The following is a 15765-nucleotide window of genomic DNA, read 5'->3' as shown; positions in this document are numbered from 1 at the left end:
ATTTATCGAACAAAACAAACATTTATTGTGGAACTGGGATTTTTGGGAGTGCATTCCGATCAAGATCATCAAAGGTAAGTAAATATTTATAACGCTATTTATGACTTTTCTGACACCTCTCCTTCTTTGGAAAATGGCTGGATGTTTTTCTGTGACTAACGCTGACCTAACATAATCGCAAGGTGTGCTTTCGCCTTAAAGCCATTTTGAAATCTGACACAGCGGTTGCATGAAGGAGAAGTTTATCTATATTTCCATGCATGTGGCTCTCTACACTCTGCACAGGGTTCAATTCTCGTGCCGACTCTCTTTTCTGTATACATCAATGATGTTGCTCTTTCTGCTGGTGATTCTCTGATCCACCTCTACGCAGACGACACCATTCTGTATACTTCTGGCCCCTCCTTGGACACTGTGTTAACTAACCTCCAGACGAGCGTCAATGCCATACAACTCTCCTTCCGTGGCCTCCAACTGCTCTTAAACGCAAGTAAAACTAAATGCATGCTTTTCAATTGATCGCTGCCCGCACCTGCTCGCCCGTACAGCATCACTACTCTGGACATCTCTGACTTAGAATACATGGACAACTACAAATACCTGGGTGTCTGGTTAGACTGTAAACTCTCCTTCCAGACGCACATTAAGCATCTCCAATCGAAAATTAAATCTAGAATCGGCTTCCTATATCGTAACAAAGCATCCTTCACTCATGCTGCCAAACATACCCTCGTAAAACTGACCATCCTACCGATCCTCGACTTCGGTGATGTCATCTATAAAATAGCCTCCAACACTCTACTCAACAAACTGGATGCAGTCTATCACAGTGCCATCCGTTTTGTCACCAAAGCCCCATACACTTCCCACCATTGCGACCTGTACGCTCTCATTGGTCGGCCCTCGCTTCATACTTGTCGCCAAACCCACTGGCTACAGGTTATCTACAAGTCTCTGCTAGGTAAAGTCCCACCTTATCTTAGCTCACTGGTCACCATAGCAGCACCCAATCGTAGCACGGGCTCCAGCAGGTATAACTCACTGGTCACCCCCAAAGCCAATTCCTCCTTTGGTCGTCTTTCCTTTCAGTTCTCTGCTGCCTATGACTGGAACAAATTGCAAAAATATCTGAAGCTGGAGACTCACATCTCCCTCATTAGCTTTAAGCACCAGCTGTCAGAGCAGTTTACAGATCACTGCATCTGTAAACCGCCCATCTATCTACCTACCTCATCCCCATACTGGTATTTATTTATTTATTTTGCTCCTTTGCACCCCAGTATCTCTACCTGCACATTCATCTTCTGCCGATCTACCATTCCAGTGTTTAATTGCTATATTGTAATTATATTGTAATATATTGTAATTGTAATTAATATATTGTAATTACCTTTTCACCATGGCCTATATTTGTATATAGTCTTTTTGTTTTCTTTTGTTCTACTGTATTATTGACTATATGTTTTGTTTATTCCATGTGTAACTCTGTGTTGTTGTATGTGTCGAATTGCTACGCTTTATCTTGGCCAGGTCGCAGTTGCAAATGAGAACTTGTTCTCAATTAGCCTATTAAATAAAGGTGAAATAAAAATAAATAAAAATATAACACACCAATTGCAAATGAGGTTTTTGGACATAAAGATTAACTTTGTTGAACAGAACACACATTTATTGTGTAACATGAAGTCATGTGAGTGCCATCTGATGAAGATCATCAAAGGTTAGTTATTAATTTAATCGCTATTTTTGATTTTTGTGAGCCCTCTCCTTGGCTAGAAAATGGCTGTATGTTTTTCTGTGACTAGGTGCTGACGTAACATAATCGTTTGGTGTGCTTTCGCCGTAAAGCATTTTTGAAATCGGACACTGTGGCTGGACAAGTTAACACCTGTATGATGAGTTTAATGACTGGTTAATACCTGTATGATGAGTTTAATGACTGGTTAACACCTGTATGATACGTTTATTGACTGGTTAACTTCTTGCGACTAGCAAACCCGTATCCGGGAGCGTAATCATAGCCTCAAATGCATTAGCATAACGCAACTTTTCCTATTCATGAAAATCGCAAATGAAATGAAATAAATATATTCAAACACAAGCTTAGCCTTTGTTAACAACATTGTCATCTCAGATTTTCAAAATATGCGTTACAGCCAACGCTAGACAAGCATTTGTGTAAGTTTATCATGGCATAATGCTATGCTAGGCTCTGCTGGCAGCAGGCTACATTTTCACGAAAATAAGAAAAGCAACCAAATTAAATCATTTACCTTTGAAGAACTTCAGATGCTTTCACTCAGGAGACTCCCAGTTAGATAGCAAATGTTCCTTTTTTCCAAAAATAATATTTTTGTAGGCGAAAAAGCTCCCGTTTGTTCAGCCTGCTTGGCCGAGAAATTGACCGAAAAATACTTCAACTATAACTCCGAACTTTTTTCAAAATTTGCTCCACAATATCGACAGAAACACGGCAAACGTTGTTTAGGATCCATCCTCAAGGTGTTTTTAACATATGTATTCGATAATATATCCGTCGAGGTAATTGGTTTCTCATAAGAAACGATTGGAAAAATGGCTACCTCAGTATTTTACGCAAGATTTTCTCCGGGAGACACCATGTGACCGCTCGCTATATATGGTCCCTTACAGCCATTCTCCAATGGAAATGCCTAAAAAGATGTCACAATGCTGTAGACACCTTGGGGAATGCGTGGAAAACGTAAGCTCATTCGTAGCTCATTCACAGCCATATAAGGAGTCATTGGCATGAGGCGGTTTCAAAAAATGTGGCACATCCTGATTGGATTTTTATCTGGGTTTCGCCTGTAACATCAGTTCTGTGGCACTCACAGACAATATCCTTGCAGTTTTGGAAACGTCAGAGTGTTTTCTTTCCAAAGCTGTCAATTATATGTATAGTCGAGCATCTTTTCGTGACAAAATATCTTGTTTGAAATGGGAACGTTTTTCATCCAAAAAAATAAAATAGAAAAAAATATATCCAACTCACCTGTATGATGAGTTTAATGACTGGTTAATACCTGTATGATACGTTTAATGACTGGTTAACACCTGTATGATGAGTTTAATGACTGGTTAACATCTGTATGATGAGTTTAATGACTGGTTAACATCTGTATGATGAGGTTAATGACTGGTTAACACCTGTATGATGAGTTTAATGACTGGTTAACCCCTGTATGATGAGTTTAATGACTGGTTAACATCTGTATGATGAGTTTAATGACTGGTTAACATCTGTATGATGAGGTTAATGACTGGTTAACACCTGTATGATGAGTTTAATGACTGGTTAACATCTGTATGATGAGTTTAATCTGTATGAGGAGTTTAATGACTGGTTAATACCTGTATGATGAGGTTAATGACTGGTTAATACCTGTATGATGAGTTTAATGACTGGTTAACATCTGTATGATGAGTTTAATGACTGGTTAACACCTGTATGATGAGTTTAATGACTGGTTAACACCTGTATGATGAGTTTAATGACTGGTTAACACCTGTATGATGAGTTTAAGGACTGGTTAATACCTGTATGATGAGTTTAGTGACTGGTTCAGTGATGACCTTCAGTAGCTCAGGGGCGTCCTCTCCAGTCTGAATGTTGAAGCTGGTGACTACGATGTGGGCCAGGTGGGTCATCAGCCCTGTAGCCACCTCCATCGGCAGCAGCACCAGCACAGACAGCCAGTTGAAACAGTCATGGATGGTAGCCCCAGCAAACGCACTGAACACAGAGACAGAACCCAGTTGTGGGTTGGTTAATTGTGTGTTTGATCTCCTCCAATAATTTACCTTAGCGGTGTTATGGGTAATTGTACTGATGATTTTTAATAATATGCCCTTACGCATTACTTGTTTCGTCATGTATTTATGTGACTGAGTTATTTAAGTTAGTTTAGTGAAAGTGTCCATTTCACTTTAAATGGACAATAAAGTGTTTTAACTCGGATCAGAAAGGTCATTGTGATACTCATCCCCAGAAGATAAGATATGCATATTATTAGTAGATTTGGACAGAAAACACTCTGAAGTTTCTAAACCTGTTTGAATCATGTCTGTGAATATAACAGAACTTATTTAGCAGGCGAAACCCATGAGGACAAACCATTCAGATTTCTTTTTTTGAGGTCACTCTCTTTTCAATGGGATTTCATTGGAAATCCAGATTTCTAAGGGACCTTCTTGCCGTTTCTATCGCTTCCACTGGATGTCAACAGTCTTTAGAAATTGGTTGGGGTTTATCCTTTGTGTAATGAAGAAGTACGGCCATCTTGAACGAGGGTAACTTGAAGTGTCCTGTTAGATAGAAGCGTGTGACCAGAAAGCTAGCTACGTTTGTTTTCCTCCTGTATTAAACACAGATCATCCCGTCTTCAATTAGATCGATTATTTAAGGTAAAAAATACCTAAGTTGTATTACAAAAGTAGTTTGAAATGTTTTGGCAAAGTTTACAGGTAACTTTTGAGATATTTTGTAGTCACGTTGCGCAAGTTGGAACCGGTGTTTTTCTGGATCAAACGCGACAAATACATGGACATTTTGGATATATATTGACGAAATTAATCGAACAAAATGACCATTTGTGATGTTTATGGGACATATTGGAGTGCCAACAAAAGAAGCTCGTCAAAGGTAAGGCATGAATTATATTTTTATTTCTGATTTTTGTGTTGCGCCTGCAGGGTTGAAATATGCTTCTCTCTCTTTATTTACTATGGTGCAGTCCTCAGATAATAGCACTGTTTGCTTTTGCCGAAAAACCTTTTTGAAATCTGACATGTTAGCTGGATTCAAAACAAATGTAGCTTTAATTTGGTATCTTGCATGTGTGATTTACATTTAATGAAGGTTTGATTTTTATAGTAATTTATTTGAATTTGGCGCTCTGCATTTTCCCTGGCTTTTGGCTAGGTGGGATGCTAGCATCCCACATATCCCAGAGAGGTTAATAAGGTTAGTGATATGGGGTCAACAAGCTTGAGAAATGTCATTGCTGCTGTTGATAGGCTTATATATGGTTAGATGATGTTATACTGCTAACATGACAGCACATGAACTGAAGAGAAGTACAGTTGTACAGTTCACTGCACAGCCTATCTCCTCTCCTCTCCTCTCCTCTCCTCTCCTTGTACCGTTTGAAGTCATTTCTCTCCCCTGCCTGCATCATGGCTACAATGGTGTTGGTAACCGATGTCCCAATGTTGGTCCCCATGATGATAGGAACGGCAGACCGGACCTCCAGCACTGTCAGAAGGAAAGAAAGAAAGAAAGAAAGAAAGACACACACACACACACACACACACACACACACACACACACACACACACACACACACACACACACACACACACACACACACACACACACACACACACACACACACACACACACACACACACACACACACACACACACACACACACACATAGTTACACAACCTCCCATATTTATGTAATGACTTTGGCTTCTTCTCAAAGACTGCATAAAGTGCCATGATTATGGTAATGCTCGGGCTTAAATATTATCAAACCTGACCCTTCCTATTTCAAAATGCTTTTAATGGAGGGAAAACTGAAGGTAATTTGCAGGTGAGTGGAGGCATCTCAGTTTTTAACTGAAGAACTGGTTTTATTTTTGCTGGGGCCTATTATGCAGATGATGACCCTTTGCGCATTCACACATACATACAGCTCACAGACAGATAGGAGGCACAGAGAAGCTGGGCGGTTGTAATTGCCCATCATTCCCCTGGTGTCCTCTCTGAGATTGGCTGCTGAGACAGAGACAGTCCTGGCATACTAATGTACTATAGCCACTGGTCACATACCCACAGTGAATGAGAGGTCTCTGTGGATAACCCCTATTGGCAGCAGACAGCCCACCCCAAGAGACTGTTATACATAACTAAGCACTGACAATGATGAGAGAGCTCCACCACTTTGTTTCAAATTCATAAGCATCTTGTTTCACTGGTCCCTTTAATCCTATTCACTCAGTTCAGATTTACAAGCCATGTTTTCACCCTCATGCAGACCAACACAAGCCCAAAAACATATATGCACACACCCACAAGACTGCAGGCACACACACACACACACCTGCACGAACACACATGCAGACGCAGAATCTCTCTCTCCAAGTACTCACATCCTGAGGAGACGAGGCTGACGATGATGGAGGTGGATGTGGAGGAGCTCTGGACCAATACAGTGACCAGTATCCCCACCACCAGCCCTGCTACTGGGTTAGACAGCACTGCATTGTCTTTGAAGATGTCCCCTGCTACCTTACCTTCAGTCACACACATACAGGATGTACAGCTCTTAACACATATCCTACACCATGACAATAGACAGCGTTTCCACCTTGTTCAGAGTTAGAGTAAACACACAGTTTACAGTACCATATCATGAATCAGTTTGTACCAATAGTATCCGTTTAGTTATGTCTAGTTATACAATAGTAATTGTCATCGACTCAACAGGTTTCCACAGGTTTTCTCATCATAGTCATCAAAATGCACGAGTCAGTTAATCTGACAAAGCACACCCAGAGAGGACAGGACAGAGTGCAAAAACATCCTAATTATAGTGAGACATAAAATCCCTCATTACCTAATTCATCTCGGAGGGACAGTTGAGTGTAATCTACTCACCCCCAGCCAGCTGGAACGCTGAACTCAGTGTGTCTAATGAACAGACAAAGAAGAAGAGGAGGAGGAGGAGGAGAGGGATCTTGGAGCAGTTGATGAAGAGTTCTCTGACTCTGTTGGGACTGAGCTCCATGTCAGGTTCTGCGGTGGCTGCTGATCAAAACAAGAGAAACAACCAGAGAACGAAAGAACAAGAAAGAAAAAGATAGAAAGAACAAATGCATTATTACAATGTTTCTTCCTGAAGAACAAACCAACATTTGTCCTAGTTAAGAAACAGTATCTCTTTGACAAGACAAGGCAACAACGTAATGACAAAATAAGCAAAGCCTCTCCCCATTGTGACCTAATTTTTGTGTGTATGTACTGACATGTACTGTACATATAAGAGATAGATGTGCACACACTCTTAACACACACTCATTAGTAATCTTTAGTTGTATTGTTTCTTTATTATTAATTGTGTACATTTGTGACTTTAGTTGTAGTTTTAGATATATACACAGTATATACACTCAGTGGCCAGTTTATCACAAAAATGGATTGCTTGTACCAAAAGTGAGTCACATGGCCGGGGCTTGCTATATAAAGCAGGCAGACAGGCATCGGGGCATTCAGTTACTGTTCGATTGTACGTTAGAATGGCCAAACGAGTGACCTAAACTACTTGGAATAATCGTTGGTGCCAGACACGCCGGATCCAGTATCTCAGAAACAGCTGCCCTGCTGGGCTTTTCAGAAGTTGAAGGAGAATGGCAAGAATTGTGCAAGCTAACAGGCAGGCCACAAACAGACAAATAACAGCGCAGTACAACAGTAGTGTGCAGAATGGCATCTAGGAACGCACAACTCGTTGTCACGGATGTGCTATTGCAGCATTTACATTTACATTTACATTTAAGTCATTTAGCAGACGCTCTTATCCAGAGCGACTTACAAATTGGTGCATTCACCTTATGACATCCAGTGGAACAACCACTTTACAATAGTGCATCTAAATATTTTAAGGGGGGAGGGGGTGAGAAGGATTACTTTATCCTATCCTAGGTGTTCCTTAAAGAGGTGGGGTTTCAGGTGTCTCCGGAAGGTGGTGATTGACTCCGCTGTCCTGGCGTCGTGAGGGAGTTTGTTCCACCATTGGGGAGCCAGAGCAGCGAACAGTTTTGACTGAGCTGAGCGGGAACTGTACTTCCTCAGTGGTAGGGAGGCGAGCAGGCCAGAGGTGGATGAACGCAGTGCCCTTATTTGGGTGTAGGGCCTGATCAGAGCCTGGAGGTACTGAGGTGCCGTTCCCCTCACAGCTCCGTAGGCAAGCACCATGGTCTTGTAGCGGATGCGAGCTTCAACTGGAAGCCAGTGGAGAGAGCGGAGGAGCGGGGTGACGTGAGAGAACTTGGGAAGGTTGAACACTAGACGGGCTGCGGCGTTCTGGATGAGTTGTAGGGGTTTAATGGCACAGGCAGGGAGCCCAGCCAACAGCGAGTTGCAGTAATCCAGACGGGAGATGACAAGTGCCTGGATTAGGACCTGCGCCGCTTCCTGTGTGAGGCAGGGTCGTACTCTGCGGATGTTGTAGAGCATGAACCTACAGGAACGGGCCACCGCCTTGATGTTAGTTGAGAACGACAGTTTGTTGTCCAGGATCACGCCAAGGTTCTTAGCGCTCTGGGAGGAGGACACAATGGAGTTGTCAACCGTGATGGCGAGATCATGGAACGGGCAGTCCTTCCCCGGGAGGAAGAGCAGCTCCGTCTTGCCGAAGTTCAGCTTGAGGTGGTGATCCGTCATCCACACTGATATGTCTGCCAGACATGCAGAGATGCGATTCGCCACCTGGTCATCAGAAGGGGGAAAGGAGAAGATTAATTGTATGTCGTCTGCATAGCAATGATAGGAGAGACCATGTGAGGTTATGACAGAGCCAAGTGACTTGGTGTATAGCGAGAATAGGAGAGGGCCTAGAACAGAGCCCTGGGGGACACCAGTGGTGAGAGCGCGTGGTGAGGAGACAGATTCTCGCCACGCCACCTGGTAGGAGCGACCTGTCAGGTAGGACGCAATCCAAGCGTGGGCCGCGCCGGAGATGCCCAACTCGGAGAGGGTGGAGAGGAGGATCTGATGGTTCACAGTATCGAAGGCAGCCGATAGGTCTAGAAGGATGAGAGCAGAGGAGAGAGAGTTAGCTTTAGCGGTGCGGAGCGCCTCCGTGATACAGAGAAGAGCAGTCTCAGTTGAATGACTAGTCTTGAAACCTGACTGATTTGGATCAAGAAGGTCATTCTGAGAGAGATAGCGGGAGAGCTGACCAAGGACGGCACGTTCAAGAGTTTTGGAGAGAAAAGAAAGAAGGGATACTGGTCTGTAGTTTTGACATCGGAGGGATCGAGTGAGGTTTTTTCAGAAGGGGTGGTCTGAAGACGGAAGGGAGTAGCCAGCGGTCAGGGATAAGTTGATGAGCGAGGTGAGGTAAGGGAGAAGGTCTCCGGAAATGGTCTGGAGAAGAGAGGAGGGGCAGGTCGAGCGGGCAGGTTGTTGGGCGGCCGGCCGTCACAAGACGCGAGATTTCATCTGGAGAGAGAGGGGAGAAAGAGGTCAGAGCACAGGGTAGGGCAGTGTGAGCAGAACCAGCGGTGTTGTTTGACTTAGCAAACGAGGATCGGATGTCGTCGATCTTCTTTTCAAAATGGTTGACGAAGTCATCTGCAGAGAGGGAGGGGGGGGGGAGGAGGATTCAGGAGGGAGGAGAATGTGGCAAAGAGCTTCCTAGGGTTAGAGGCAGATGCTTGGAATTTAGAGTGGTAGAAAGTGGCTTTAGCAGCAGAGACAGAGGAGGAAAATGTAGAGAGGAGGGAGTGAAAGGATGCCAGGTCCGCAGGGAGGCGAGTTTTCCTCCATTTCCGCTCGGCCTTCCGGAGCCCTGTTCTGTGAGCTCGCATTGAGTCGTCAAGCCACGGAGCGGGAGGGGAGGACCGAGCCGGCCTGGAAGATAGGGGACATAGAGAGTCAAAGGATGCAGAAAGGGAGGAGAGGAGGGTTGAGGAGGCAGAATCAGGAGATAGGTTGGAGAAGGTTTGAGCAGAGGGAAGAGATGATAGGATGGAAGACGAGAGAGTAGCGGGGGAGAGAGAGCGAAGGTTGGGACGGCGCGATACCATCCGAGTAGGGGCAGTGTGGGAAGTGCAGCAGACACCAACACCAGGTTCCACTCGTATCAACTGAAAACAAGAAGAAAGCGGCTCCAGTGGGCACGCGATCACCAACACTAGACAATTGATTAGAGAAAAAATCTATGCCAAGGCACACTGAAGCTGTTCTGGCAAGTCATGGTGGCCAACGCCCTATTAAGACACTTTATGTTGGTGTTTTATATTATTTTTTGTAAGGTTCTGTATTTATTGTCTTAGTCAATCTTGTGTTCTGTTTTGTTGTGTTCTTGAATGTAGCCCTGTCTTTCATTTTTGTTCATTGATTTCACCCGTGTGAGTTACTCACCCAGTCTCATCAGCTCCTTATCTAGTTCAGTTCATTCTGTTTGTGCCTTTGTGAGCTATTGTTCATTTTGACTCTACTAAGCCTTTTCCTAGCTCGTTTGTGAGAACCAGTTATAGTCTTCAGTCCTAGTTTTGATTAACCTGCCTGTTTGCCTACCTGTGTATGACCATTGCCTGCCTGTGACCACGATTCCTGCCTTCTGTGAAGGCGAATTAAACACCTGCCACGCTCTCATGAATCTACACCTTTTTCTCCATGAGTATTCATTACAATTGTGGCAGTTACCTGTAGCAGCAGGCTACACAGAGAATGGAACAGCTGGAAAGGGGAAACGGCTTGAGTCGTAGAAAATGGAATAAAATATTGCGGATAGAATTTGGATGATCACTTCACTGAGAGCTTGGCCGTTTCTAAAAAGACGAATGATGGTGTTTTTGGAGCCTTTATTCATGTGTTTTCGGGGGGCCCATAGTACACAAGGAGGATGAGGAAGTGATTTGCTGTTTTGGATAAGTTTCTCAAAAACATGAAATCACAAAAAAGGTGTCTTGACCCTTCTATAATATACCATTTACATAAATGTGTTTGTAAAAAAAATGAACATTTTCCTTTCATGTTTAATGCATGTAAATTGTCAAGTGTTTTTGTCTGTAATGTATTATTCACTGTGTCAGATCCCAGGAAAACTAGCTGTCAGCTTTGGTGTGGGCCCATTAGGAGCCTAATAAAATAAAATAAAATGACTGACTAATAGGTTATCACAATGACTCTCTTCCACATTCACTACACAGTATCTCCTCTTGTAGGAGTGTTGATGTAAATATAGTATAATTGCATGCAGGGGGAAAATGTGTCTGGAACTTCAGAGTGCTGTACCTTGCTCTTTGGGGGGACTGTTCCCTTCCCTTGGTTTGGGGGAGGAGGTGGGAGAGGTTGGTTCATCCTCCTGGCTGTACCCCTCCAAGCTGCTGATGAGGTCCAGAGTGGACCCAAGGCCTGACTCCCTGTCCTCCTCCAGGAGATGTTTGGGACGCAGGGAAGCGGGAGCGCCATGGGTCCGTCCCCCTAAAACCACAGTTTACATTTTACTGGATTCAAACAATTAATTCTGAATTTGAGGTTGAAGACAAAGTATTTATTGACAAAGTGCCTTGAATTCTCTGGGCACACTTTTTGATATGATAAAATATCACTCCTGGAATTTACCGTTGTAGTTGATCATAGGTTCCACGCTGGATGAAAGTATTGTGATTAGACGAGAGGACATGATGACTTCACTGTATAGGGCTGTAGAGAAAGAGTATCTTATTTTATTTGGCCATTTAAAAAAAAAAAATATATATATATATATATATATATATATATATATATATATATATATATATATATATATATATATATATATATACACAGTACCAGTGAAAAGTTTGAAGACACCTACTCATTCAAGGGTTTTTCTTTATTTTTACTATTTTGTGCATTGTTGAACAATAGTGAAGATATATGAAAAAACACATATGGAATCATGTAGTAACCAAAAAAGTGTTCAACAAATCAAAATATATTTTATATTTGAGATTCTTCAAAGTAGCAACCCTTTGCATTGCATTGATGACAGCTTTGCACACTCTTGGCATTCTCTCAACCAGCTTCACCTGGAAGGCTTTACCAACAGTATTGAAGGAGTTTCCACATATGCTGAGCACATGTTGTCTGCTTTTCCTTCACTCTGTGGTCAAACTCATCTCAAATCATCTCAATTGGGTGTAAACGGGGGATTGTGAAGGCCAGGACATCTGATGGAGCACTCCATCACTCTCCTTCTTGGTCAAATAGCCCTTACACAGCCTGGAGGTGTATTGGGTCATTGTCCTGTTGAAAAATAAATGATAGTCCCACTCAGCGCAAACCAGATGGGATGGCATATCGCTGCAGAATGCTGTGGTAGCCATGCTGGTTAAGTGTGCCTTGAATTCTAAATAAATCACTGGCAGTGTCACCAGAAAAGCACCCCCACACCATCACACCTCTTCCTCCATGCTTCACGTTGGGAACCACACATGCAGAGATCATCCGTTCATCTACTCTGAATATCATAAAGACACTTTGGTTGGAACCAAAAACCTCAAATTTGGACTCATCAGACCAAAGACGTATTTCCACCAGTCTAATGTCCATTGCTCGTGTTTCTTGGCCCAAGCAAGTCTCTTCTTATTATTTGTGTCCTTTAGTAGTGGTTTCTTTGCAGCAATTTGACCATGAAGGCCTGATTCACACAGTCTCCTCTGAACAGTTGAGGTTGAGATGTGTCTGTTACTTAAACTCTGTGAAGCATTTATTTGTGTTGCAATTTCTGGAGGCATGTAACTCTCATGAACATATACTCTGCAGCAGAGGTAACTCTGGCTTGTCTTTTCAAGTCCTTTCAAGTCTTAAAGTAATGATGGATTGTCGTTTCTCTTTGCTTATTTGTGCTCTTCTTGCCATAATATGGATTTGGCTTTTGCCAAATCGGGCTTTCTTCTGTATACCACCCCTACCTTGTCACAACACAACTAATTGTCTTAAACACATTAAGAAGGAAAGAAATTCCACAAATGAACTTTTAACAAGGCACACTTGCATTCCAGGTGACTACCTCATGAAGCTGGTTGAGAGAATGCTAAGAGTGTGCAAAGCTGTCATCAAGGCAAAGGAGAATCTAACATTTCTAACATTTAAAATACATTTTTTTTAATTTAACACTTTTTTGGTTATTAAATGATTCCATACGTGATATTTCATAGTTTTGATCTCTTCACTATTATTTTACAATGTAGAAAATAGTAAAAATTAAGAAAAACCCTGGAATGAGTAGGTGTGTCTAAACTTTTGACTGGTACTGTATACCATCAACTGTCTATAGCCATTGTGGTCCTCTTTTGTTGGCAAGGGTAGCAGGGAAAAAATAATTGACATGGTCGCTATTTGCCATACATTCGAATTCGAACTCAAGATGGGAGCAGTTAAATAATGAAACCATAAGGCCAACCCTCTGTAATTCCAGATGAGTCCTTCATTTATTGCAAATATGCCAATTTTAGTCACTGGCTATAAGAGGAAAAAAGTCAACACTAGCTATAATTCCAAGGTTGAGACAGACTGCAATACCTACATATCAGAGAGACATGGAACAGGGACAAACACTGCCCTTACCTTTCGTAACCCTCTCTGCTTTCACTGTGCTCATCCTTTCACCAGCTAGCTAAAGAGAAGGTGCGATAGCAGCCAATTAAATGTGAAAAAAGGAAGACTACATTTTATTTACTGACAGCAGTCCTTGATGTAAGGGGTCAACAGTCCTCTGCTCTCTGGCAGTACTCAGATAAACTTGTCTTGTAGACATCATCCCTACCAGTAAAGGCCTTGTCAGATGAAGAGAACACCTCTGTTCTCAGAAACATCACTCCTCAGAAACATAAATGTAACATCACTGTCCTCAGAAACATCTCTTTCCTAATTTTCCCCTCTAAATGTCCGGTGCTTATGGTCGTCAGACTGCCAGCCGACACTTTCTACAGAAATCAGACTCCCTTCCTTCAAAGTTGTCTTGTTCTCTCTGTAGGGGAAAGCTTTTTTCACGTCTAAGCTGTCGCTTAGAGGTTTTCAGATTGGGGACACCTGCGGAGTTGTTACAGCTAATGTGTTCTTAAAAGCCTAGAACCTTTTCTGTGACTGTGAGTTGAGTACTTATTTTAGAGTGACGGTAGCACTTCTGTGCCATCTTGCTGGTTGAGCTGTTTTCTGAGTGTGTGAGGAATCCAGGCACCAACAGAGTTACAGCAGGCTAGTATATACATCTACCGAAAGAAGTGAGTGCAACTCTGAATTCCTTTATGTGAGTGTGTGTGTGTGTGTGTGTGTGTGTGTGTGTGTGTGTGTGTGTGTGTGTGCGTGCGTGCGTGCGTGCGTGCGTGTGTGTGCGTGCGTGCGTGCGTGCGTGTGTGCGTGCGTGTGATCGCGTGCGAGTGTTTGCGCACTGCGGGTGTGTGTGTGTCCGTGTGTGCCTTCTAATTCTACCTACATGATGTACCTCTGAAAGATGAGAATTATTTTGTGGTTTGTATTCATTGTAAATAATGATGAGTGAGAAAGTTACAGACGGTCAAAGATAATAGCCCCAAGACATGCTAACCTCTCCTGTTATTGGTAATGGTGAGAGATTGGCATGTCTTGGCATGCACATTATTGTAGAAGTGTTTCAAAACATATTATATTATTTTTTACGTTAAAAGTTAGTCCAAAATGACAATACATTATTTATCATCCATTTCTATTGGGCAAAGAATCTTCTGAAACACAACCAAAATGAACTGCAAATGCATCCAACATTTTTGCAAAGTCACAAGCTAGGAATTTGGGTGTGTGTATGCGTGCACGTGTGTAAGTGCGTGTGAGCATGTGCGATTGCCTTCTAATCCTATCTACATGGTGTACCTCTCCAAGATGAGTAATATTGTGAGGGTTTCTTGAAGAACAGCAAATCCCTTGAATCAATTATTAATTGGATATAATTAAGCAAGCATCCTGATGGATGGGAGCTCTCCAAAGACAAAGCAATATGTATTCATTGGAATGGAGTTATGCATTTACATTTTAGTCATTCAAAATTGAATCATTCATGCAACTCATGTAATGTCTTATGTATAAAGGTTGAACAGCTTCGAAACACAGGGGTTGCATCCATGGTAAAGTAATGTGATGATCATTATCCTTAGTTTGTAGACTTACCTTTGGGCTTATCATAAAATTATACTATCACATCATTACATAGACCTTATAAGGTAGATCTCACATCACTACATAGACCTTATAAAGTAGATCTCACAACACTACATAGACATTATAAAGTAGATCTCACATCACTACATAGATCTTATAAAGTAGATCTCACAATACTACATATATCTTATAAAGTAGATCTCACAACACTACATAGATCTTATAAAGTAGAACTCACAACACTACATAGATCTTATAAAGTAGATCTCACAACAGTACATAGATGTTATAAAGTAGATCTCACATCACTACATAGATCATACAAAGTAGGTCTCGCATCACTACATAGATCTTATAAAGTAGGTCTCGCATCACTACATAGATCTTATAAAGTAGGTCTCGCATCACTACATAGATCTTATAGTAGATCTCACCTTGGTTTGTCCCTTAGCGTAATGTTCCTTTGATGAAGTGTATCACCTAAAGTCACTCTCAAAGAGACTCTTCATGAAGAAAATGAAAAACCAGTCGTATTATATACCAGCTGACTGAGTTTAACGTTTAAAAAAGGACACCACTTGTCTTACTGATTAACTGGTCACATCATTGGGCCTCACACCATTAATCAATAACAACAATTGAGAACATTAATATCACATAAACTGAGGTATTCAGGATAGTGGCTGTTATGTTGTACCATGTTAGTTTATGTCATGGTTGAGCTGAGGTGGTTGTTCAATAGGGCATCATTTAATATAGACCCTCTGAGTGTAGATTAGAAACTGCATGGGAGGAGGATTTTTTCTATTGAATTAATAACTCAAATTAT

General features: G+C 42.1%; 1 protein-coding gene across 3 annotated transcripts in view; it reads right to left on the bottom strand.

Moving 5' to 3' along the window:
- The window catches only part of slc34a1a (solute carrier family 34 member 1a), a 29292-nt gene extending 13849 nt beyond the window's left edge, over positions 1 to 15443 (bottom strand). Inside the window, exons 1-7 of one of the 3 annotated variants that reach the window (XM_046322835.1) lie at positions 15371 to 15443; positions 11382 to 11462; positions 11052 to 11240; positions 6687 to 6836; positions 6179 to 6322; positions 5164 to 5275; positions 3559 to 3754 (exon numbers count right to left, since the gene is read on the bottom strand). In XM_046322835.1, the coding sequence (XP_046178791.1) occupies positions 3559 to 3754; positions 5164 to 5275; positions 6179 to 6322; positions 6687 to 6836; positions 11052 to 11240; positions 11382 to 11442 (852 nt within the window). In that variant the 5' untranslated portion in view covers positions 11443 to 11462; positions 15371 to 15443. Of the gene's footprint in view, positions 1 to 3558; positions 3755 to 5163; positions 5276 to 6178; positions 6323 to 6686; positions 6837 to 11051; positions 11241 to 11381; positions 11463 to 13370; positions 13414 to 15370 lie in introns of those variants that run through there. The other 2 variants (XM_046322831.1, XM_046322832.1) reach the window with 2 other exon arrangements.
- Between the last annotated feature and the right edge of the window lie 322 nt (positions 15444 to 15765).

This window comes from Oncorhynchus gorbuscha, linkage group LG23 (genome assembly GCF_021184085.1).
Source record: "Oncorhynchus gorbuscha isolate QuinsamMale2020 ecotype Even-year linkage group LG23, OgorEven_v1.0, whole genome shotgun sequence".
NCBI classification, from domain to species: Eukaryota; Metazoa; Chordata; class Actinopteri; order Salmoniformes; family Salmonidae; genus Oncorhynchus; species Oncorhynchus gorbuscha.
Note: the sequence above shows the minus strand (reverse complement) of the source record. Positions and strands in the feature narration are given on the sequence as shown.